Source organism: Ictidomys tridecemlineatus, chromosome 4 (assembly GCF_052094955.1).
Source record: "Ictidomys tridecemlineatus isolate mIctTri1 chromosome 4, mIctTri1.hap1, whole genome shotgun sequence".
Lineage (NCBI taxonomy): Eukaryota > Metazoa > Chordata > Mammalia > Rodentia > Sciuridae > Ictidomys > Ictidomys tridecemlineatus.
In genome coordinates, this window is record NC_135480.1 from 147,683,075 (window position 1) to 147,710,149 (window position 27,075).

General features: G+C 34.0%; 1 protein-coding gene across 4 annotated transcripts in view; it reads left to right on the top strand.

Annotated features, from left to right (window-relative positions):
* Jak2 (Janus kinase 2) overlaps positions 1 to 27,075 on the top strand; it is a 131,489-nt gene that overhangs the window by 11,334 nt on the left and 93,080 nt on the right. For all 4 annotated transcript variants that reach the window (XM_005324056.5, XM_078047608.1, XM_040285729.2 and 1 more), the window contains exon 3: positions 860 to 1,110. In XM_005324056.5, coding sequence (XP_005324113.1) covers positions 885 to 1,110 — 226 coding nt within the window. In that variant the 5' untranslated portion in view covers positions 860 to 884. The remainder of the gene's footprint in view (positions 1 to 859; positions 1,111 to 27,075) is intronic.

Below are 27,075 nucleotides of genomic sequence, written 5' to 3' on the forward strand. Positions count from 1 at the left end.
TGTCTGACAGTAGGTATGTGATTTCTGGCACAGATTCAGCTGCTTAGGCCTGCTAGGTGTTTTATATTGGCCTTTCCTTCATGTCTGTCTCATGATGTTGTGGTGACTGCTCTATCCTAAGTTATGGTCAGATTCAGGTAGAAAGAAGGTGCAGAGAAAAAAGCAAAAAAGATCATGCCAGCTAGGTCAGCCTCAAAGATGGTCCTCAAAGAACCATCCAATAACTTCCACTTAAATCTTATTTGATGAAACATGTTCATGTAACTGTCCATTTGTGGGTAAGTACAATTTTGGGGAGGCACTTAGGTATCTCCAAATAAACTGAGATTCTGTATCAAGGAAAAAGAATATTGATTGAGTAGGTCACAAACAGTCTTGCCACAAGTATGCATTTGTGTTTTTAATCCTTTCCCTGGTGGTATAACTTCTCATACATTGCAATTAACCCCAATAAATTACTGCACATGTCTTGTAGCTTCTTACTCTTTAGCACATTTAGTCTCTTAGAATATGTTTCTTCTTCCATTCATCTAAATATAATCCATTTTTCAAGGTCAGTTTTAAATCTTTTTAATGAAACTCATTGGTGATTCCAGCTTGAATGTTGGTGTTCTCCTGTAGACACCACTAAGCAATTGTCAGAGTAATTCAGTTGTTGTGTAGTCATGTTTCTTCTGCTGTCTATAATTGATTTTAATGTTTTTTTGTTAGTATTGCATATTTATATTATGATTATGATCTGATTTCTTGCACTGTGCTAAGGGCTTTGAGGGTCACTGCTGTCAAGAAGACTTCTTTGTGTATGAGGGATAATTTATTAATATCACTTTGATTTGTAAATTTTTTTTTTCTCTAATAGGGCAATGTTCTGAGAAAGACTCTGCATGGGAATGGCTTGCCTTATGATGACAGAAATGGAAACAACATCCACATCTCCTGTACATCAGAATGGTGATATTCCTGGAAACACTAATTCTCTAAAGCATGTAGATCCAATTCTTCAAGTGTATCTTTACCATTCCCTTGGGAAAGCTGAGGGAGATTATCTGAAGTTTCCAAGTGGAGAGTACATTGCAGAAGAAATATGTGTTGCTGCTTCTAAAGCTTGTGGTAAGTATTAAAAATCAGCATTTTTTCTTTGTACTGATAGATCATTGCTTTGATTATGCTACTCCAGTTAAGTGCATATGGATAATGCAGGTGTGTTTTAACATGCATAAAAAAGGATAACAGTATTAGAAGAGAATTTAAGGTGACTTTTCCTTGGGCTGCTTATAAATATTTACTGGGCATATTTTAAAGGCCATATAAAGTGACTAAAAAATCCTATTATGAAATATCTCATAACTTAATCTATTTTTTTTAGAGAGAGAGAGAGAGAGAGAGAATTTTTTTTAATATTTATTTTTTAGTTCTCGGCGGACACAACATCTTTGTTGGTATGTGGTGATGAGGATCGAACCCGGGCCGCATGCATGCCAGGCGAGCGCGCTACCGCTTGAGCCACATCCCCAGCCCCTTAATCAATTTTTTATTAGAGTATTTTAATTGTACATAGTAATTGAGTTAATTTTGACAAAATCATACATGAATGAATGTTGATTTACTCTGTTTTAGTCCCTGGTGCCCTTCCTTTCCCTCTTCTCCTCCTTCCTCCTACTCTCTTTCCTCTACAGATCTTTTATTTATTTATTTATTTATTTATCTATCTATCTATCTATTTATTTATTTATATATTTGTTGGGCGCTTTATACATGTGCCTAAAGGTGGAATTCACTATAGTATATTTATATATGCACATAGCATGATTTTGTTACATTCATCCCATATTTCCCTGTCTCTCCCATCCCTCCTCCCTTCCTCTCTCTTTCTTCCACTCCACTGATCTTCCCTATATCTTTATAATATCTGATCCCTGGCCCCCCCCACCCCCTTGTTTCTTTTATTTTTCTTTAGTTTCCACATATGAGAGAAAACATTTGACCCTTGATTTTCTGAGTCTGGCGTATTTCACTTAGCATGATGTTCTTCATTTCCATCCATTTACTGACAGATGCCATAATTCCATTATTTTTTATGGCTGAGTAAAACTCCATTGTGTGTGTGTGTGTGTGTGTGTGTGTGTGTGTGGGTGTGTATGTGTGTATAAAGCTTTTAACTTATAAATGTTGATCTTGTATTATGCTACTTTACTGAATTCATTTATCAGTTCTAGAAGTCTTCTCGTGGAGTTTTTTGGATTATGTTATTAGCAAAGAGAGATAATTTGACTTCTTTTCCTATTTGTATCCCTTAATTTCCTTCTCTTGCCTGATTGTTCTGGCTGGAGTTTCAAGAAGTATATTGAAAAGAAGTGATGAGAGTGAACATCATGTTTTGTTCCTGATTTTAGAGTAAATGCTTTTAGTTTTTCTCCATTTTTTTTAAGAGAGAGAGAGAGAGAGAGAGAGAGGGGGGGGGGGGAGAATTTTTTAATATTATTTTTCAGTTCTCGGTGGACACAACATCTTTGTTTGTATGTGGTGCTGAGGATCGAACCCGGGCCGCACGCATGCCAGGCGAGCACGCTACCACTTGAGCCACATCCCCAGCCCCTAGTTTTTCTCCATTGGTTTGGGTTTGTCATTGATAGCCTTTGTAATGTTGAGGTTAGTTCCTTCTATCCCTAGTTCCTTCAGTATTTTTAACATGAATGGGGCTGGATTTTATCAAAACCCTTTTCTGCATCTATTGAAGATGCTCATATGATTCTTATCCTTAATTCTATTTACATGATGATTTGCGGTCATTGATTTGCATATGTTGAACAAACCTTGCATTTCTAAGATGAAACTGACTTGATCATTATATATTATCTTTTTGATGTGTTTCAGAATACAATTTTCTAATATTAAGAATTTTTGCATCTATATTCATCAGGGATATTGATCTATAGTTTTCTTTTCTCAGTGTATATTTGTCTGATTTTGATATCAGGGTTTTTCTGATTTCATAGAATGTATTTGGGAGTTTTTCTTTCCTTTCAATTTTATAGATTAATTGAGAAAGAGTGGCGTTAATTTTTCTTTAAAGGTCTGCTAGAACTCTGCTGAGAATCCATCTAATCCTGTTTTTTTTTTTGTTTTTGTTGAAGATTTTTAATTGCTGTTTCAATTTCATTACTTGTTATTGGTCTATTTAGGTTTTCTTTATCTTCCTGGTTCAATTTGGGCAGGTCATATGTGTCTAGAAATTTGTCAGTGTCTTCTATATTTTCCAGTATAGTGGAGGTTAGATTTTCAGAACAGTTTCTCATGATCCTTTACATTTCAGATGGATACAGATCCAGATACAGGAGATGATATCTCCTGTTTCATCTCTAATTTTGTTGATTTAGGTTTTCTCTCTTTTTTTCTTGGTTAGTTTGGGTAAGAGTTTATTACTTTTACTCATCTTTTAGAAGAACCAACTCTTTGTTGCATTGACCCTGTGTATTTTTTTTTATTTGCTATTTCACCAATTTTGACTCTGATATTTATCATTTCTTGCCTTTTGATTTTGGAGTTAGTTTTTTTTTTCCTAAGGTAGAGTGTAAGTTTATTTGGAATCTAGTTTTTAATGTAGGCACTCAATAAATTTAATTCTTAGTACTGCTTTTATTTTGTCACAGAAATTTTGATGTTATATCTCTGTTCTCATTTATTTCTAAGAATGTTTTGATTTCTCTTCATTTCTTTTGTGATCATTTAAAAGAATATTATTCAATCTCCATGTATTTATGTGTTTTCTATTTTTTTGCTGTTGTTTTCTATTTTCATTTTATTATGGTCTGATAGGATGCATGATATTATATTATATGTTTTTTTAAATTTGCTAAGACTTACATTGTGACCTAGAATATGGTCTATTTTGGAAAAGGTTCTATGCGCTTCTAAGAAGAAAATAAATTGAGCTCTTTTGTAGTGAAATATTCTGTAGATGTTTGTTATAAATAATATAATCCAGTGTTATTGTATTGTAGTCTATCCAGGATTTCATGTCAAGAAGTAATTTTTTTTTTTTTTGGTAATTAGGTGCACTGACCTTTGGGGGCATATATATTTATAATATTTGTATCTTTGTTGTATTGTTCCCTTTGCTAGTATGTAGTGGCCTTATTTGTCTCTTCTTATTAATTTCTGATTGATTTCTGCTTTGTGAGATATGAGACTAGCTATTCCTGGTTGCATTTGTACTATATTTGTGTGAATTATCTTTTTCCATACTTTTATTGTCAGCCTATGAGATGAGTCTCTTTCAAATAGTTGGATCTTTGTTTTATTTTTTATTTTTTAATTTTTTTATTGGTTGTCAAAACATTACAAAGCTTTTGACATATCATGTTTCATACATTAGATTCCAGTTGGTTATGAACTCCCATTTTTACCCCAAATACAGATTGCAGAATCACATCTGTTACATATCCACATTTTTACATAATGCCCTATTAGTAACTGTTGTATTCTGCTCCCTTTCCTATCCTCTACTATCCTCCCTCTCCTCCCCTCCCATCTTGTCTCTCTACCCCATCTACTGTATTTCATTTCTCTCCTTGTTTATTTACCCATTCCCCTCGCAACCTCTTATGTGTGATTTTGTATAACAATGAGCGTCTCCCTCCATTACCATGCAATTTCCCTTTTCTCTCCCTTTCCCTCCCACCTAGTGTATCTGTTTAATGTTGATCTTTCCTTCCTGCTCTTCCTCCCTGCTCTGATCTTGGTTATTCTCATTATATCAAAGAAGACATTTGGTATTTGTTTTTTAGGGATTGGCCAGCTTCACTAAGCATAATCTGCTCTAGTGCCATCCATTTCCCTGCAAAATCCATGATTTTGTCATTTTTTAGTGCTGCGTAATATTCCATGGTATATAAATGCCATATTTTTTTTTATCCATTCATCTATTGAAGGGCATCTGGGTTGGTTCCACAGTCTAGCAATTGTGAATTGTGCCACTATGAACATCGATGTGGCAGTATCCCTGTAGTAAGCTCTTTTAAGGTCTTCAGGAAATAGTCCGAGAAGGGCAATAGCTGGGTCAAATGGTGGTTCCATTCCCAGCTTTCCCAGGAATCTCCATACTGCTTTCCAAATTGGCTGCACTAGTTTGCAGTCCCACCAACAATGTACAAGAGTATCCTTTTCCCCACATCCTCGCCAGCACTTGTTGTTGTTTGAGTTCATAATGGCTGCCAATCTTACTGGAGTGAGATGGTATCTTAGGGTGCTTTTGATTTGCATTTCTCTGACTGCTAGAGAAGGTGAGCATTTTTTCATGTATTTGTTGATTGATTGTATGTCCTCCTCTGAGAAGTGTCTGTTCAGGTCTTTGGCCCATTTGTTGATTGGGTTATTTGTTTTCTTATTGTTTAATTTTTTGAGTTCTTTGTATACTCTGGATATTAGGGCTCTATCTGAAGTGTGAGGAGTAAAAATTTGTTCCCATGATGTAGGCTCCCTATTTACCTCTCTTATTGTTTCTCTTGCTGAGAAAAAACTTTTCAGTTTAAGTAAGTCCCATTTATTGATTCTTGTTATTAACTCTTGTGCTATGGGTGTCCTGTTAAGGAATTTGGAACCCGACCCCACAATATGTAGATCGGAGCCAACTTTTTCTTCTATCAGGCGCAGAGTCTCTGATTTGATATCTAGCTCCTTGATCCACTTTGAGTTAACTTTTGTGCATGGCGAGAGGAGGGGATTCAGATTCATTTTGTTGCAAATGGATTTCCAGTTTTCCCAGCACCATTTGTTGAAGATGCTATCCTTCCTCCATTGCATGCTTTTAGCTCCTTTATCAAATATAAGATAGTTGTAACTTTGTGGATTAGTCTCTGTGTCCTCTATTCTGTACCATTGGTCCACCCACCTGTTTTGGTACCAGTACCATGCTGTTTTTGTTACTATTGCTCTGTAATATAGTTTGAAATCTGGTATCGCTATACCGCCTGATTCACGCTTCCTGCTTAGAATTGCTTTTGCTATTCTGGGTCTTTTATTTTTTCATATGAATTTCATGGTTGCTTTATCTATTTCTACAAGAAATGCCGTTGGGATTTTGATTGGCATTGCATTAAACCTATAGAGAACTTTTGGTAATATCGCCATTTTGATGATGTTAGTTCTGCCTATCCATGAACAGGGTATATTTTTCCATCTTCTAAGATCTTCTTCTACTTCTCTCTTTAGGGTTTTGTAGTGTTCATTGTATAGATCTTTCACCTCTTTTGTTAGGTTGATTCCCAAGTATTTTATTTTTTTGGGGGATATTGTGAATGGAGTGTTTTTCCTCATTTCCATTTCAGAAGTTTTGTCGCTGATATACAGAAATGCCTTTGATTTATGCGTGTTAATTTTATATCCTGCCACTTTGCTGAATTCATTTATTAGTTCTAATAGTTTTTTTGTGGACCCTTTTGGTTCTTCTAGGTATAGAATCATGTCGTCCGCAAATAGTGATAATTTATGGATCTTTGTTTTAGACCATTCTGCTAATCTATGTCTTTAAATTAGGGACTTGAGACCATTTGCATTCAGTGTTATTATAGTTGCTTGTTCCTGCCATTTTTTTTCTATATTTAATTCTGACTTGATTTTCATTTGTTGGTTGCTATTCTAGAGATCTTCATTTATTTGGGAGCTTTGGGGTTTGTTTTGGGTTTCTCTGGATACAGTCTATCTTTGAATATTCTTTGTAGTCTGGCTTATTGGTCATTAATTCTTTTATTCTTAATCATGAAAAGTTTTTATTTACTCATAGATTTAAAAAGAGAGCTTTGTTGAATATAGCAATCTTGACTGGCAATTTGTTTTTTTCTTAAAGCTTAGAATATCTCATTCCAGGCCCTCTTTGATTTTAGGGTCTGAGTTAAGTAGTTGAAAGTGAGCTTTGTTGGCTTGCCTCTAAATGTGAACTGACATTTTATTTCTGCAGCTTTTAATATTCTTTCCTTAATTTCTGTGTTAAGTATTTTGATTATGATGTGTCTTGGAGAGATTCTGTTTTGATCTTGTCTATTTGGGAACTATATGTGTCCTTTATGTGAATGTCTCATTTCCAGTACGGGAAATATTTTCTGTTATTATCTCATTGAAGATATTCTTGATGCCTTTAGTCTATATCTCCACATTCTCTTGTATTTCAAAGACTCTCAGGTTTGTTCTCTTGATGCTGTCCCAGAGTTCTTGTATATTCTGATCATGGTCTTTTATTGCATACTGAGTATTCAAGTTCATATACCATGTGTTCAAGGGCTGAAGTTCTATCTTCAAGGTCTGATGTTCTGTTTTCTATGAAATCTAATCTGTTGTTTGATGCATTTAAGAGAATTTTAAATTTGATGCATTTTGACTTTCATTTTTAGGAATTCTGATTTTTTTCATTATCTCTATTATTATTTCATTATCTCTATCATTATTTTTTTATTGAAATAATCTTTCATTTCCTATATTCTCATAATTTGTTCCTTAGACCTTCTTTTAGTTCATTGGACATTTTATAAATCATTTTTTTGTAGTCTTTTTTGGAATTTCATTTACTTGCATATTGTTGGGGTATTGTGAAAAAATTTTTTTGAGTGGAGAGACTTATTTGCCTGTTCCCTCATGTTTTCATCCATCAATTGAGATGAAGTCCCCTTCCCTATCTTCTTTGTTCTGGGACTTCTGTCTGTTTTTTGATGCATGAGTAGATGTTTGGAAGTAGGACTTGAGGTTCCTGCCTGGTTGTTCCTTCTTGGGGCCTGGTTAATGTTTTGATTTTTTTGTCTCCCCTATTTTATGTGTTGAAGTATCACCAAAGCTCGGGTGGAGTTAAGTTATAAATGAAATGAGATTCGCTGTTACTTGACTGAGTTGTATTGCTTGGTAGCAGGATCTCGTTACTTGAGCCTTTAATAAATCTTTCAAAATTAAAATAAAGACGAAACATTTAATTGCAAAAAAATTTAAAATGGTGAAATATTAAAAAAATTAAAAATTCTTCATGAGAAATAAAGGGCTTGTTTCCACTGAGGTTATCAGAATTATTGGCATTAATGAATTTTCATTTTTTGAATTTAGTTTTGGGCTGTCTAACCCTTGGCTTAAGGGATAAGAGTTCCATCTTTTTGTTCCTTATCAGCTGCCAGGCACTGTGGCTAGGAGCCAAAGCTGGGTATAGTAGCTCTCAGCTTCCTGTCTCCCCATATAGGGTGGGATAGAATTGGGAGTGCTGACAAATTGTGTACTTCTGTAGTGGGGGTGGTACAGAGTTCTAAATTGGAAGTTCCAGTAGTTGGGATTTAATCTTCACTGACTTGTGGAGCTCTGTTTGTAGGTATTTGAGATTTAATTCACACCCTCTGTTGCTGGGGAGATGCTGATCTCTGTAGGACATCTGGGTTTTGGGTCCCTCCCATGAATTATAATTTTAGAGTCTAGAGAAACTCTTTCTACCTGTGCTTCCCTCCCCTCAGCAGCTTTGCCTGCTGCTGACAGGAAGGCTTTCACATCTGAAACATTATTTCTTATATTATATTTGAAGATTCTGATTTTTTTTGTCTGTATGGTTTCTTTTACTGTATTGAATTTGAGTAAGTTCCCTTAGTTACCTGCTTTGCTGAGGAGCAGTCGTCTGGCTCTTTCCATATGTAGCTTAGGAATTGCTGGGAAGTGCATTCTTCCTCTCTAATCTGCCTCTTCTTTCTACTCTCATAACTCAATCTTAAAGCTACATCCTGAGTACAGCATAAAAACAAAGTGTTGGACTATGTATTCAATTTAAAATATTGATGAAGCATTTTACATTCAAGGTTGAAGATCATCATTTTTTGTAGTTTAGTTGTTGAAGATCTCTATCAGTCTCTCCCCTTAAATGCAGTTTTCTTATTTCTTTGGTGTATCTTAAAATAATTTTTGCTCTTGAGATCTGATTATTTTTTGTCTTTATAGTCTATCCAAAGCTATGGACCATAGAACTCTTTCTGTAGAGGTGACACATTTTACTGGACCACTGAAATTACTAAAGAGCTTATATAATGGGATCTAATTTTTAATTGTTCTTTTACTAGAAGGACCAATTGATGTTTATGTTTGTTTTGAAGACTAGTTATGATTTTAATTCTAGAGGTAAATTAAATGTCTGATATAAGAATATGCTGTAACATGAATTTATCTGTCTTATTTAACAATGCAGATGAGATTATCTGATCAATATAAGTCAGAATAATCATTTAATGTGAGTTGGAGAAAATGATTTTCATATATTTAGTTTTGAACTAGAATATAAAAGTAAAGCACACTAATACTAATTGGAAGATGAACAGTTTAAATTTGTAAACAGTATGCATTCATTGACATAAATTTATTAAGTGTAGTTTTTAAAGCAATGGTTCCAAAGAGGGCATTTCATAAATCAAAATGATCTATTTATAAGTAGCAGTAGCTATTTGCCCAAATCTATAGTGGTTATTTTCTTAAGATTAATTGATGAATAATTTAGGTTAATTACTTATACAATGTTTATTATATCTTCAGTTTGCATTTATTAACATCTTGAAATCATCATACATTCTCCTATGAGTGTCTCTTTGAGTTACTAATAAAATGTACATTGCTATTTTAAAATAACTTCAAATTTATGGAGTTCCTAAAGTATCTGCCAACTCTCTTCCATTTGTTTCTTTTAGATTTTCTATAAAAAATATAAAAGTAATGAATGTAATCATAATTTCTTCTACTCTAAATAAAATTCTAGTTGCATTTGAAAATATCCTAATAAAATGTAGTTTAAAGTAACTACAAATCCAAAAAAAAAAAAGCCTCTAAAAGTTTTGTGGTAGGAATTTCAAAGTAAATGTATTCCTGATACTTTTAATAGTAGTTCGAAAGTTTTTTTTTTTAAAAAAAACCCTGCAAAATTTGTTTTACTTGAATGACAGTTTCAACTCAGACCATGTTAAAATGCTGATTAAATGGTCGATTGACCCATTGAGTAGCTTTTATAATTTGTTACATATGAGATACAGGAAGTTTAAGTGTCAAGACATAGAGCATGTGAGCCTTAATCATTTTTTAAAAATCTCATTTCACTTATACTATATATTTAATTTGAGAAGCCAATGAAAAGGGATAAGGTTTGGAGCAAAACCTGCTGTTCTAATTGTTTTTTCTTTTCAGTAGTGCTGTAGATGTAATTCCATTAAATAATGAATGGGATTCTGGGAAAGATGAAACAATGGGAAAAGAAAAACAAAAGCTGATTGAAGGCATAAAAACAGTTTACAGAGACTTTTTTAGACATTAAGTCCCCTTTTGTCTTTAGTTTTGCTGAATCCTTTAAATTTTTTTTCTTTCTCACTTGAATAAATTTAAAGGTAAGCTTAATAGACTGCTCTGTACTTTTCTCATAGTTTGTTTTAGGAAGAGTGAGTTGCCTCCCTTTATTATGTTTGAGACACATCCAGCTACTGAGAGTTACTGATATATAAGTGTTTAAAAATATGGATATAACAACTATGTAATGGCAGAAAAATTCTTTTAATGTTAAATTGTTTTAATTTAAAAATTACTGTATAGAAATAATGCTTGAAACCAAAAAAGTTTTTATTTTGCTTTGTTTTAAAAACCAGAGGTATAGTGTAGCTAGATGTTAGTGGTCCTCATGTTGTTAGCATACAGTTTGAATCACTCTCTCTCTCTTTTTTTTTTTTTTGTGGTGCTGGGAATCAAACCCAGGACCTTGCATGTGATAGGCACTTTTAATTTTGAGACATGGACTCACTTGCCAAGACTGATCTTGAACTTGTGAGCCTTTAGTTTTAGCCTCCTAAGTCTCTGGCATTATAGATGTGTTCTACCTTGACTGGCTTTGTTTTTAATGTAGATGTTTATAACCATAGCTTTCCCTCTATCTGTTGGTTTCTTTGTATCCCATAATTTTTGATGTGTTTTTGTTTTCATTTATCTCAGTGTATTTCATAATATCCTGTGGTTTCTTCTTTGACCCACTAATTATTTCACAGTGGGTTAATTTCCACATATTTGTAAAATTTCTTATTTTTCTTCTTTTCTTATTTCTAATTTTCTTCATTACATTGTGGTCAAAGAAGAAAACTTTGGATGATTTCAATCTTTAACAATTTATTGAGATTAATGTTGTGACCTAGCATGGCCAATCCTGGAGAATATTCCATATGTACTTGAAAAGTGTATTGTTTTAGAGGAGTGTTTTTTTTTCCTAATGTCTGTTAAATATAGTGAATTTATAGGTTTTATTTAAGTCTTGTGTGCTTTATTGTTATTTTGTGTAGTTTTTTCCCCATTATTGAGGATGGGGTATTGAATTCTCTATTATTGTTGAATTATCTATTTTTCCCTTGAGTTCTCAATTTTTGGTTTATATGTTTTGGAGCTATTTTGTTAGTTACATATATCTTTATAATCATTATATCTTCTTGAAAGATTGATACTTCTTGAAAGATTACATAATGTTCTTTTTATCTTTTATAACACTTTTTGCCTTAAAGTCTGTTTGGTCTGATGTTATTGTAGTTATGCTTGCCTGCCTTTGCTTACTATTTTCATGTATGATCTTTTTCTATCTTTTTTTCTTTCAACCTATTTGTGCCTTTATATTTAAAATGAGTCTCTTGTAGATAGTATATAGTTGGACCATTATAAAGTGAAAGTTTACAGTCTTCTCTCAGTGCCCTTCCACTAGCATGGAAGTAACCTTTCTATTTTCCAATATATGTGAGTGCATTTCAGTGCCCTAATTTCCCAAATAAACTTTCTCCCTGTATTTCCTGTTTGGCTTTCACTGTGTCTGTTGTTCGACCCAGATTTAGACCTTTGCCCCCACATTGCATTAATTGTTAATTTGCCTTACAATGTTGTCAAGAATCTTCTTGTATCACTTTTCTGCCCCAAGAAAGTTCTGAATTAAGTGAAACATAGGTGAGTTTCTTGCATCAGTTTTTTGGTCAGCCTCTAGTAATATCAATAGAGAGAAAAACAGTCCACTGAGACTAAGGTTGACTCTGAACATTCTAGAGCCAGGGAACAGAATTCCACACTGAGACCACCTTTTACCATCCTCAACACCTTACTGAATAGGGAAGGGATGGTTCGAGGGAAAGTAAAAATGCTGCAAAATTTTCCTACCATATTTAAGTCATTATTTTCTTAATTCAGCATTATTTGATTACTGCATATCTTTGACTATTTTTCAGAGTTCTTTTTTGTTTTTAAAGAGAGAGTGAGAGAGGAGAGAGAGAGAGAGAGAGAGAGAGAGAGAGAGAGAAAGAGAGAGAGAGAGAGAGAGAGAGAGAGAGAGAGAGAATTTTTAATATTTATTTTTTAGTTCTCGGTGGACACAACATCTTTGTTGGTACGTGGTGCTAAGGATTGAACCCGGGCCGCACGCATGCCAGATGAGCACGCTACCGCCTGAGCCACATTCCCAGCCCCTATTTTTCAGAGTTCTTATGGAGTTCACTGTGACAATTTTTACTCAGTTTTTCTTTTATTTCTTTTTTTTTTTTTTAAATTTCTTTGGAAGACTAGAAACTTGGAGCAATGTATTCTACTATTTTCACAGCTATCTGTCTTCCCTTACTTCTGTAATCATGGTTTCCTTTAATTATTTCAACATATTTACAATGGCTGCTTTGAATTATTTGTTAAATCTGACATCCTTTTATAAACAGTATCTGCTGCTTTCTTTTTTCCTGTGTATGGATTACACTTTTCTGTTTCTTTGCATGTCTTATAGTCTTTTTGTTAAAAACTGGATATTTAAATAATACAGTAACTCTGGATACTGATTTTTTTGGTGGATTTTCTGATTATTCTGTTTATTAAAATTTTTTTCCAAGGTCACAGAATTGAGGCCCTTTTAGATTTACTGAAAAATGATGTATATTTAACACAGTCCCTAAGTTACTCTTAGACACATTAAGTTAGAAAAGTATTGGTCTAATTGATTCAGTTAGAAGAAATAAGCAAACAATTAAAAAGTATTTATGTAGCTTATATAACCCAGTTAGGACATGCTCCTGGGATCTTTGCTATGAAACCTGTTCTTTTGTGCCATATGCTTTGCTAAGCACTTTAATCATATCATCACTTTTATTGTTCCAACTCTCTTATGAGCTCAGTTTTTTTTTTTTTTGTGTGTGTGTCTTAATTCCATAGATGATGAAACAGGCTTAGAGAAATTAACTATCACAAGTTTGTCAAGCTGGTAGTTGGCAGAATTTGGACTTAACCATATCTGATTTTGTACATTGAATAACTATGTTGCCACATTTCAAACTGTAACCCTTTTGAAATGTTATTAATAATTATGCTGTGGAGGAGAGGTTCAAGATGGTAGGTTAGAGGAAGAATGCATACATAGTTGCTCCATGTCTCAGGATTTAAACATTGGGAATACTGCTTCTCAGCCAGGTGGGTAGAAGGGATTTCACTACGATTCAGTATTGGACAATCAGAGTATCTTAGAGACTCAGAAATTCGGGTGTATTGAACAACAACAACAACTAAAAAGTACATTGGAACCAAGCTTGTTGAGGCAGGGGCAAAGACAGTGGCACTGGTTTACCATATAGGGGAGGGATAACACAGAGAAAGAAATACAATGGATAGATCTTGTATGGAAAAATTTGTAGCCCAGAAAAGCAGCCTAATAATAGCTGATCCAGAGACTTCACTGTGAACTGGATGTTGAAAAGTGCTCTGTTTCTCAACTAGAAAGTGGAGAGCTGAGGTAGCAGCCATCTCTTGAGGAGACCACACTGCAGCTTGCTGCTGCAGGAGTAAGGGAGATCATAACAAACATTGCCATACTGTCCTGGCAAGCACCTACCATTCAGCTTAGAGATAACTGGCAGTATATGAGTGAAACAGGCATAGAGAAGATTGTATCCAGGGGGATTCAAGCCCGAAAAAATTAAGGGAAGCCAACTGCTTTTCCTTTAAATCTGATGGTTCACCTGACCAGCTGAAGAGGGTTGTGAAATTTAAACAGGTAGATGTGAACACACTCAATTATTAAGCCTCAGAAGGTTGTGTTCCTGGGCAGCAGAGCATGTGGAGGTTTGGCTCCCTGTGGTTGAGTATAATTCTGTGTGTGTGTGTGTGTGTGTGTGTGTGTGTGTGTGTGTGTGTGTGTGTGTTTGAAGAACAGGGACTGAACCGGGGCACTCAACCACTGAGCCATATCTCTAGCCCTATTTTTTGTATTTTATTAGAGACAGGCTCTCACTGCGTTGCTTAGCGCCTCACTATTTGCTGAGGCTGGCTTTGAACTTGGGATCCTCCTGTCTCAGCCTCCCTAGCTGCTGGGATTACAGGCATGTGCCACTGCACCTGGCATGAGTACAGTTCTTTGGAGGCTTCTGAGATCCAGACCCCTGACAGGCCGTAGAGGTGTGTTGATCTAATCTCTCCAGACCAAATAACATCCAACAAAGCCTCTAAGGCCTGATTACTGATTAGACTTAATCCCCAACCACAAGAACTTCTCTCATAGAACTCTGTAGCAACCCTGCCCAGAGAGTTCATTCATCTGGTCTGTGCAGACAAAACTCTAATTGAAAGTACATCCAACTCCATTGTGCCTTATATTCGTGAGAAGGGAAGATGAGAGCTATTTCAACCAGCTTCAGGGTTAGGCCACTCTAATTGTCAGCTCAGTGAACATCATAAAACATTCCCCCATACCCTTTTTCTCAGTAAATATCTCAAGAAGAAATAGAAATAAAGATAGTTATGTGAAGGCATCCATTATCATCAACTATTTTGATCACCTCACTGGAGACAGTTCCTTAATTTTTCATTAAGAATATTTTTTTCTGTTTTTATTTATTTGTTTTTGGTATTCTTGTGTTGATTTGTGTTTGGACATATGGACATTATGTATTTATTTTAAAAAAATTTTTAAAATTGATTTTATAAAATAAATGACAGCAGAATGCATTATAATTCTTATTATACATATACAGCACAATTTTTCATATCTCTGGTTGTATATAAAATATGTTGACACCAATTCGTGTCTTCATACATGTACTTTGGATAATGATGTCTATCACATTCCACCATCCTTGCTAACCCCCTGACTCCTCTCTTTCCCTCCCACCCCTCTGCCCTATCTAGAGTTCGTCCATTCCTCCCATGCTCTCCCTCTCTACCCGACTATGAATCAGCCTCCTTATATCAGAAAAAACATTTGGCATTTGTTTTTTTGGGATTGACTAACTTCATTTAGCATTATCTTCTCCAGTGACATCCATTTACCTGCAAATGCCATGATTTTATTCTCTTTTATTGCTGAGTAATATTCCATTGTGTATTTATATGCCACTTTTTTTTTATTCATTCATCTGTTGAAGGCCATCTAGGTTGGTTCCACAGTTTAGCTATTGTGAATTGTGCTGAAGTAAACATTGATGTGGCTGTGTCCCTGTAGTATGCTGTTTTTAAGTCCTTTGGGTATAGACTGAGGAGAGGGATAGCTGGGTCAAATGGTGGTTCCATTCCCAGTTTTCCAAGGAATCTCCATACTGCTTTCCATATTGGCTGCACCAATTTTCAGTCTCACCAGCAATGTATGAGTGTACCTTTTTGTTTCTTTTTTTCTCATTTTTAGAATTTAATAAAATGTAGTTATTTTTTCTTGCCCCACTCCCCTTTTTAGGATTAGGGCTTTTGGTTGTTTAGTTTTTTGTTTTGTTTTACTCTTTTGTTTATTTCTTCTCCTCTCCTTTTTCTCATACTGCTTCCTCATAACCATCACCTGCTACACCTGTTCTGGATTTTCTCTGTTTTCTTTTTGACCATTGTAAACTCTCTTCTACCTTTCTGTCACATTTTCTTTTCTCTTAATGATCTGTATTTTTACCATCTTTTAGAACTAATTAGTTTATATAACTTCTGTCCCCACCATTCATGTTGGTGCAGTTATTACTGGTGTGGATAACATAGTTGACACCTGCTATTTGCTTTAATGCCAGATCATGGTTATTTATTGTTTTTGCTTTTGGCTCATGCTGACCCCACTGTTTTTGTTCATTGTAGTAATGAACAAAATGTTGAAGATGTTATATTAGGAGTCAGGTATTTATTTTAATGCTTATATTATTAGCTATTGCTGTTGTTTTCTCTTATTCTGTGAGTTACTAGGAAACTATAGGGATACTACAAATTCACAGGTTAGAGAATCTGCTGCTGAACTAACTCAGCCAAAAGACAGGGCACCTTGCTCCACATATAAATTAACAACATTCAGACTTCAGCTATACTTTTTTTTTGTACTGTGCCTTGAACCCAGGGGTATTTTACCATGAGTTACATCCCCAACTCCTTTAACTTTTTTTTTTTTTTTAAATTTTGAGACAAAGTTTAAGTTGCTGAGGACCTTGCTAATTTGCTAAGGCTGGTCTTGAACTTGAGATTGTCCTGTCTCAGCCTACCAAATCACTGGGGTATGGGCACATATCACAGCTATGCTTTTATACAAAGAACAGGAGAGACAAAAACCCAAACTAATGATAAGGCCCTAAGTAAGAATGCCTCAGAGTAGGCATTTAGGTCCTATTCATGGACATCCAAAGCTATAGCAAAAATAGAATTAATACAAGGTCTGTGATTACCACACCTATAAGGGGGTATCAATTCAGATTACTCTAGGATACTTTGGCAAGAGAAGGCTGTGCCCTAAAAGGGCCCCCACAAAAGAATGGAAAAAAAATCCATCCTAACAGATGCATAAAACCCAACACAGGAAGACAAGAAATGTGAATAAACAAGGTAACATGACACTTCCTTAAGTTCATAATTCACCAGCAACTGACTCCAGAGATATTAAAGTGGATGAAATACCAGATGAAGAATTAAAAAGAATGATTATAAAAATGACCAATAAATTCTAAGAGAATGCAGAAAAACTGAATGAATTAAGAAAGTCAATATAGCATATGAATGAGAAATTCAATAAAGAGAAAGAAATATTGAAAAAGAACCAAACAGAAATTTTGGAAGTGAAAGTCACAATAAATCAAATAAAATGCTCAGTTGAAAAGTTTTTCCAATAGCATAGACCATGATGAATACAAACTCTCTCAGCTGGAAGACAAAGTGGCAAGCCATGAACATTCAGACAGAATAAAGAAAATAAGTAATCATAACCAGAATATACAAGAACTCTGGGAAAATATTAGGGTCAAATTTAGTATCATTGGAATTGAGGAGACTTGTGAGATGCATGCTATTTGGAATAAGAAGTCTCTTCAGGGAAATAATAACAGAAAAATTTCCAAACATTGAGAATGAGATGGACATCCAGATATAAGATGCATCCAGAACTCCAAAGAGAGATCAAAAAATGCCTAACCTTCAGAACAAGGGTAGAATTTAAATGCCTCAAGAGAAAAATGTCAGGTCACATTATGGTAAGCCAGTCAGGATTACTTCTCATTTCTCAGCACAAACTCTAATAAAAGCCAGGAGAGCTTAGTTTGGTGTGTTCAAATCCTAAAAGAAAATAACTGTCAACCAAGATTGTTTTATACAGCAAAGTTATCCTTAAAAATCTAAAAAGAAATAAAAACTTTTCTAAACAAAGAGAAACTAAAATAATTCATGACTACTAAAATGGCATTACAGAACTTACTTAAAGAAATATTCCACACAGAAGAAGCAAAATACAAACTCCAGAAATCATAAATGAACAAATCTCATTTGAGGATACTAAATAAATGAGACCAAATAAAACATGAACCAAATAAAACATGAATAAATCAAAACAGCAGAATTAACAAACATCTCTCTATAATAACATTGAATGTAAATGGTCTAAACTCTCCGTTTAAAAGACATAGGCTGGCAGAATGGATTAAAAAATAAGACCCAACTATGTTTTTTGCAAAAGACTTACCTTACAGACAAAGACAGTCACAGGCTGAAAGGGCAAGTATAGAAGTTGATATACTATGTGAATGGAGCCCTAAAACATATAGGAATAACTCTTCTCATCTCAATCAGAGTTCAAACCAAAATTAATTAGAAGAGACAAATAAGGTCACTTTATACTAGTAAAGGGAATAATCCAACAAGACAAGATATAACAATTATAAATATTTATGTCCCCAATGTGGGTATAGATAATTATATAAAATAGATACTAATCAAATTAAAGCCCCAGATAGACTGTACCATAATACTGGGTGATATCAACATACCTTTCTCACCATTAGGTAGGTCACCCAGACTTCAGCTCAGTAAAATTCTTTGTACTTGGATAGTATTATAAATCAAATGGACTTAACAGATATCAATAGAACATTCCATCTAACAATAACTGAATACACTTTTTTTAAAATATTTATTTTTAACATCTTTGTTTGTATGTGGTGCACCACCAAAATACTAACACTAATACTAATTGTTATTATGCTGAGACACTATACGTGAACTGAAATTATTTGGTCCATCTGGCTTATATGCTCATCCTATCTATAACCGCTAGGTTATGTAGCACTTTTTTTTTTTCTGTATAACTTATTTTAGCTCCAGAAACATTTACAGCTAATATACAGTTCCACCTCCATGTCTATGTACATTTTATGATTTCTGCCTGGAATTATGTAGAATATAATACCTAGCTCCTAAGTATTTTGGCTTATGAATTACATTTTCAGAAGCCTTTTTTTTTTTTGGAAATTTTTACTCTACTGACCCTTGTGATAACTTTTTTACCTCTTTTCTGTACCTCTCTGTTCTTCTGTGGTCTCTACTAATTGCACTAAACTTTTTGAATTGTAATTTTCCAATGTCTTATTTGTCTCATCTGTTATACTCTGAGAGCCTTAATATTAGGCATTCTTCTTCATTCTTGTATTTATAATACTTGCCTTGCACCTATTGTAAAATAAGGACTCTGTTAATGTTAGCAGAAGGATGGCTAGATCTCCTCTAGATTATGAATCTGAATGACAATTCTGGTGAAATGGTTTGGGAAAGAAAGAAACATACTTAGTGATTTTTGATAGATAAGAGTAAAAAGAATTTGGATATGGCATACTGGTGTTTTAGTCAGCTTTTTTTTACTGCTGTGACCCAGCAATCTAACAATAACAATTAGAGGAGGCAATGTTTATTTTGGGGCTCATGGTTTTTCATTATAAAATATATCTCAAATATATTATTACTACTTTTTCTTCTTCTTTAGGACCACCCAATTAATGTAAATTACTAAGAAACAAATGTAACTAATATAATATATAGCTACAATTTTGGAATAAGAAATCTTTGACTAAACATGACTTATAAGTGTTGTCTTTTGTTATTTGTTTGCAGTGCTAATCCAACCATTTTTCTTTAGGTGCTTATCTTCTTTTTCTGACCTATTTGTGTCAATTTATATATCTACACATTCATTTTCTTATTTTGATACCTCCAATTAAGGTATAGGGTCTTATTTATATTAAAAATTCATTATTCATCATTTCAGAAATTCTGATGAGTCATGAATATGAATTTATTTTTCATGCTTTATATAAATGCCCTAATGTTTGAAAAGTCATGGCATTGTATTATTCTAAAAAATCCTTATAATATGTTAAGAATAGAGATTACAATTTTATTTAGATGGTGACATTTAAAATAAATGCCAGCTTTGAAATTAAGGTTCTCTTTCTAGTGTTTTTCTAAATGGTATACCAGGCTTCTTATGGCCCCTTCTTGGGCAGTTTCATCTCTCACTGTGTTTCTTGTGTACCTAGACACTTAGTGGTAGAGGAGAATTATACCTTCTAAATAAAAGAAGTTCAAGGCATAGACATGGAATTATGATGTTTGATTAATTAGATGATGGCATTTGAATGTCCAAGTTTAAAATATTCTTCAATACATAATTCACCTAGTCAAAATAATTTTTTGGTATATTATTTGAATGACATTGTTATGGTTATTTTAAAGTTTACATAAGTCATTATTCTCTGTAATTTGAAGATGAACTATAGGATACCTGCCTCATCTTGGTATTGCTTTACCTCTTTTTTTTATTCTTGACAACTTTTTACTTTTTTCTCTTTTCTTTCACTTTTATTCCTTTTTTACATGAGGGGTTTCCATTTCTATCTTCTGAATTCCTTTTAACAAAAATGAAGTTTCTTCTCCACTGTACTCTTTCCTTCCTGTACTCATAGTCTCCATACTGATAATTATGGCAGCCCTTCCTTATGATTGTTTGTGATCTTTTCCTTAATTACATAGTTATTATTTCTGTATAATGCTTTTCTTATGAAAACACATTGTGAAAAATCCACTTAAACCATTTACATTTGCTCTTATGACCACAAGTTTTTCTTATCTTCTGCTCTTAAATTTATGTTTTGTTTTGTTTCTGTTTTCTTACCTCCTTATTACCCTTTTAGGAATACATAGGAGTGGTTGTTGGGCTGAAGTGTTATTTTCAATTTTTGTAGACATCAATTTCAAGTTGCATTATATATTGCATTATATATTGCTTTCTTAGAACTGTACCAGTTTTTATTTCTAGTACTATTGTAGCAATATCATTTTCACTACAGTTCAGTACTATGTGTTTATCCTTATTGTTTTTGCTAGATGAGTGGGTATACAGTGCTCTCATGTAATTTTAGTTTGTATTTCCTTCAATACTACATATTATTCTCCTTTGCATGATTATTAGTCATATGGGTTTGCTGTACTATGAATAATTTATTTCCATTTTTGCCATTGTTAATTTTTAATTCTGTTTTAATTATAAAATGTCAAATAATAGTTCATTTATAAAAAAAAGTAGGTACTAGGGTACTCACCACTGAACTTTGTAAATTTATAATTTTTCCATTTTTTTTACTTTAAATATTTCTTTATTATTGTGAAACTTTCTGGTATCATTTCATTGAAAATATTGTGCATTCCTTTGGTTTATGTCTCCAAACCTTCATCTATCCCAGTAAATCTTAAATTTTATCTGATAAGGTTATCCTATATTTCTTAGAAGTTCTGTTCATGGTCTTTTAACATCTTTTATCTATGGCCAACAGTATATATTTTGTCTTCATTGTCTGAAACTCTGTTTTCCAAGTATTCCTAGTCTATTGGTGATGCTTTCCATTGAAATTTTAATTTGGTTTATTGATTCCTCCATTTTGAGGATTTCTGCTTGATTTTTTTTCAGAATCTCCATCTCTTTATTAAAGTGATCTTTCACTTCCTCTCTGATTTCACTACTTATATGGTACTTTACCTCACAGATAAGTTGAACTATATACATTCTAAACTCCTTCTCTGACATTTTTTCCACTGTGGAGTTGATGAATTTTGTTACTGGAATATCTTGTTTTGTTTGGGATGATTTGTTCCTTTGATTTTTCATATTGTTTGTGTGACTACCCATCTAACAGTATGGATCTGAGGTAGTAGAGTTTCTACCCTATGGACTTACGATATTCCTGAAGGTTTCCAGAACCTCACCATGTAGAGAGAGACAGATAATAACTACCACCAAAGCAAGCAATATACAGCATCAAACCAAATATTTGCTGCTATGACATCTATAATGTTAATTGTCACAATAAACATTATTGTTATTGCCTACAATAAAAACAGCAAGTGTGCAAAAGTGTTTACAATTTCAGATGGTGGACAGGGAGAGAACAGAAGGTGATATAAGATGTGATGATTATGAAGGAAAAGGAGAGAAGATAGAATTAAAAAATTAAAGGACGAGTGAAAAAGAGAACAGTAGAGATTAGCTAATAACAGAGAAAAGAGAGAAAGAGAATCAAGGGAAAAATAAGTGAGAGAAAAAACATAAAGTAAAATTAAAAAAAAATTAAAAACAGAAATACAAGAATACAAACAATACTGAAATATACTAAACAAACATCTTAGTCCTCAAAATAAAACTCATCCATGAAAAATAATTGGCTTCAAAAATTCTAAAAATGAGGAAAAAACCCAAATATAAGTATGTATAGATGTTTATGAATCATTAAGGTAACAACTAAACAAAAGAAAAGAATAAAAAAGAAGAAAAAAACATCTCAAGAAAAGTTCAAGTTCGATTGGAGTTCGAAAGATTCTCAGCAGTGTTAGGTGGTGTCCTCTGCAGTGTGATGCCCCGCTCTTTGGTTGGATTGATAGAATGAGAGAGGTAATCCTATAGGTGGAATTCATGGAGGTGGGGCTTGGACTTAGGTGGCCTCCAGGCTCTTGGCGGAATGCCAGCTGGTCTGGAGATTTTAAATCAATGTAGGTCTAGTGCCCAGCAGTTGATGGTCCACAATGGAAGACTGCAACCCATTGAGCTCTCCTGGATTACACTTGTGTGGCAGAGGAGCTAATTCTCAGTCCACTATGTTACCTGTGCACCCTCAAGTTTCCTGGTCTCAGATTCAGTCTTCAAACTGAAACCCCCTCCCCAGCCCCGCCCTTTTGAATTCCTGGCCAGGTTAGTCTCTCCCAGACAGTCCTGCCAGCCGCTGGATTCGAGGGACAGGAGGGAAGTTGGGTGAGTTCCCACAACCAGTTGTCCCCCGTGTAAACCTCTCTCCACATTTGATTTTTTCCTAGTCACTTAGGCACACTTCTTGTTGTGCAGTGTGGGTTACCAGGCTTATATTTTGGGCCAAACTCTGGTTTACCAGGAATTGTTTCCCTCAGATGCCGACTCCCACACCACAGCTGCAAAATGGTTCCTTCCTCTGTTTTCTACATGCTTCCAGAAGAGATGGTGGCTCCTTTCCCTCATAAGGATATTGTATAGCATGCCTTTCATTTTAGTCAGGCAGTGTCTTTGGTCTCTAAACTCTCCATACCTCAGACACACATCAGGCCTCCTAAAAATGTGGGTTCCTTTAACTCCCTCATCCCTCTGCTTTGCTCTCAAAGGGACTGCTCTGGCTTGTGCCTCTGGCTGCAATAGCAGCTGTGGTGCTGGGGATTTCTCCCTGATTTTATTATATTCAACCTCCTGACTCCCAGATCAATCTATCAGCTTTGCATGTCCAGTTTTAAATTCCAGTACTCTGCCCTGCTTTATTTTTGTTCACCTACCTTGCTGAGAAACTGCCTGTCTGCTTTCTTAGTTTTATGTCATGAAGCAGCCAGGAAAGTGACCATCGCTATTTAGCCATCTTGAAACCTGCCCTAATACATTATTGTGATGAATTACATTAATATATATATATATATATATATATATATTTATTTAGATTTTGTTATCTCTGCCAATCCTAAGATAAATGGATGAATATTTTTAAAGAAATATTGGCGGATTTGCTTTGCTGGTACTTAGTTTAGGAGTTTTTTTTTTGTTGTTTTTTGTTCTTTTTTTTTTTAGAGAGAGAGTGAGAGAGGGAGAGAGAGAGAGAGAGAATTTTAATATTTATTTTTTAGTTATCGGCAGATATAACACCATTGTTTGTATGTTGTGCTGAGGATCGAACCCGGGCCACACGCATGCCAGGCAAGCGCGCTACCACTTGAGCCACATCCCCAGCCCTAGTTTAGGAGTTTTTAAAAATATTTATTTATTCTAATATGTTATGCATGACAGTAGAATGCATTTCAATTCATAGTACACATATAGAGCACAATTTTTCATGTCTCTAGTTGTACACAAAGTGGAGTCACACCATTTGTATCTTCATACATATACTTAGGGTAATGATGTCCATCTCATTCACTGTCTTTCCCCCATTTCTCCTCCCTTTCCCTCCCTTCTCTTTACCCTATATATAGTCTCTCCATCCTTCTGTGTTCCCTGTCCATCCTCATTATGGATCAGCATCCCCATATCAGAGAAAACATTCGACATTTAGTTTTTGGGATTGGCTTATTTTACTTGCATTATATTCTCCAATTACATCCATTTACCTACAAATGCCATGATTTTATTCTCTTTAATGCTGAGTAGTATTATATTTTGTGTGTATATATATATATATATATATATATATATCTCATGTTTTTCTAATCCATTTATTGACTGAAATGCATTTAGGTTAGTTCCACAATTTAGCTGTTGTGAATTGTGGTGCTTTAAACATTGATGTAGCTACGTCACTATAGTATGCTGTTTTTAAGTCCTTTGGGTATAAACCAAAGAGTGGGATAGCTGGATCAAATGGTGGTTCCATTCCAAGTTTTCCAAGGAATCTTCATACTGCTTTCCAGAGTGGTTGCACCAATTTGCAGTCCCACCAGCGATGTATAAATGTGTCTTTTTCCCCCACATCATTGCCAACATTTATTGTTGTTTGTATTCTTAATAGCTGCCATTCTGACTGGAGTGAGATGAAATATTAAAGTAGTTTTAATTTGCATTTCTCTAGTTGCTAGAGATGTTGAATCTTTTTTCATATATTTGTTAATTCATTATTTTTCATCTGAGAAGTATCTATTCAGTTCCTTCACCCATTTGTTGATTGGGTTGTTTGTTTTTTTGGTGTTAAGATTTTTAAATTCTTTATATATACTAAAGATTAGTGCTCTCTATCTGATGTGTGTGTGGTAAAAATTTGCTCCCATTCTGTATGCTGTCTGTTCACCTAAATTATCATTTCTTTGGCTTAAAAAAAGCTTTTTAGTTTGAATCTATACCATTTATTGATTCTTGATTTTATTTGTTGTGCTATAGGAGTCTTATTAAGGAAGTTGAGGCCTAATCCAACATGACAAAGATTTGGGCCTACCTTTTCTTCTATTAGGTGCAGGATCTATGATTTAATTTCTAGGTCCTTGATCCACTTTTGAGTTGAATTTTGTGAATGGTGATAGATAGGGGTTTAATTTCATTGTGCTGCATATGGATTTTCAGTTTTCCTAGCACCATTTGTTGAAGAGACTATCTTTTCTTCAATATATGTTTTTGGTGCCTTTGTCTTACATGAGGTAACTGTATTTATGAGGGTTTGTCTTTGTGTCCTCTATTCTGCACCATTGGTCTACAAGTCTGTTTTGGTGCCAATAGCATGCTGTTTTTGTTATAATTGCACTACAGTATAGTTTAAGGTCTGGTATAGTGATATCACCTGCTTCACTCTTCTTGCTAAGGATTGCTTTAGCTCTTCTGGGTCTCTTATTTTTCCAGATGAATTTCATGACTTCTTTTTCGATTTTTATGAGGAATGTCATTGGGATTTTGATTGGAATTGAATTAAAACTGTATATTGCTTTTGGTAGTATGGTCATTTTGACAATATTAATTCTGCTATTCAAGAACAAGGTAGATCTTTCCATCTTCTAAGGTCTTCTTTAATTTCATTCTTTAGCATTCTGTAGTTTTCATTGTAGAAGTCTTTTACCTTTTTCGTTAAGTTGATTTGCAAGTATTTTATTTTTTGGGGGGGCTATTGTAAATGGGGTAGTTTTCCTTTCAGAGGATTTGTCACTCATGTAAAGAAATGCCTTTGATTTGGTGTTGATTTTATATCCTGCTACTTTGCTGAATTCATTTATTAGTTCTAGAAGTTTTCTGGTGCAATTTTTTTTGGGTCTTGTAGGTATAGAATCATATTGTCAGCAAATAGTGCTGATTTGAGTTCTTCTTTTCCTAACCATATCCTTTTAATTTCTTTGTTCTAATTGCTCTGGCTAGTGTTTCAAAAATTATGTGAAATAGAAGTGGTGAAAGAGGACATCCCTGTCTTGTTCCAGTTTTAGAGGAAATGCTTTCAATTTTTATCTATTCAGAATGATGTTGGCCTTAGTCTTGGCAGATATACCTTTTACAATTTTGAGGTCTGTTCCTGTTATCCCTAGTTTTTCTGGTGTTTTGAACATGAAGGGTGCTATATTTTGTCGAATGCTTTTTCTGAATCTATTGGGTTGATTATATGATTCTTATCTTTAAGTCTGTTGATATAATGAATTACATTTATTGATTTTCATATGTTGAACCGACCTTTCATCCCTGGGATGAATCCCTCTTGATTGTGGTACATTATAATTTTGATATATTTTTTATTCAATTTGCCAGTATTTTATTGAGAATTTTTGTATCTATGTTCATTAGAGATATTGATATGAAGTTTTCTTTCTTTGAAGTGTGTTTGTCTGGTTTTGGAATCATGGTGATATTGGCCTCATAGAATGAGTTTGGAAGTGTTCCTTCTTTTTCTGTTTCATGAAATAATTTGAGGAGTATTGGTATTAGTTCTTCTTTGAAGGTCTTGTAGAACTTAGCTGTATATCCATCTAGTCCTGGGCTTTTCTTGGCTGGTAGGCTTCTGATGACATCTTCTATTTCATTGCTTGAAATCAATTTGTTTAACTTGTGTATATCATCCTGATTCAGTTTCGGCAAATCATATGACTCTAGAAATTTGTCGATGGCTTTGATATTTTCTATTTTATCTGAGTACAAATTTTCAAAATAATTTCTAATTATCTTCTGCATTTCTGTAATGCTCATCATGATATTTCCTTTTTTAATGTTAGTGATTTAAATGTTAGTGATTTGAGTTTTCTCTCTCCTTAACTTCATTAGCATGGTAAAGTTTTATCAATTTTATTTTTTCAAAGAATCAACTTTTTGTTTTGTTAATTTTTTTCAATGGTTTCTTTTATTTCAATTTCATTGATTTCATCTATGATTTTAATTATTTCCCATCTTCTACTGCTTTTGTTGTTGATTTGTTCTTGTTTTTCTAGGGCTTTGAGATGTAATATTAGACCATTTATTTGTTGAGTTTTTCTTCTTTTAAGGAATGAACTCCATGCAATAAACTTCCCTCTTTGTACTGCCTTTGTAGTGTCCCAGAGATTCTGATATGTTCTATCAGTGTACTCATTTACCTCTAAGAATTTCTTAGTCTCCTTTTTGGTGTGTTTTGCACCCATTGTTCTTTTAGTAGCATATTATTTAGTCTCCAGGTGTAGGAGTAGCTTCCATTTTTTATTTTATCATTTATTTCCAGTTTCATTCCATTATGATCTGATAGAATGCAGGGTAGTATCTCTTCTCTTTTGTATTTGCTAAGAGTTGCTTTGTGGCATAATATATGGTCAGTTTTAGAGAAGTATCTATGTGCT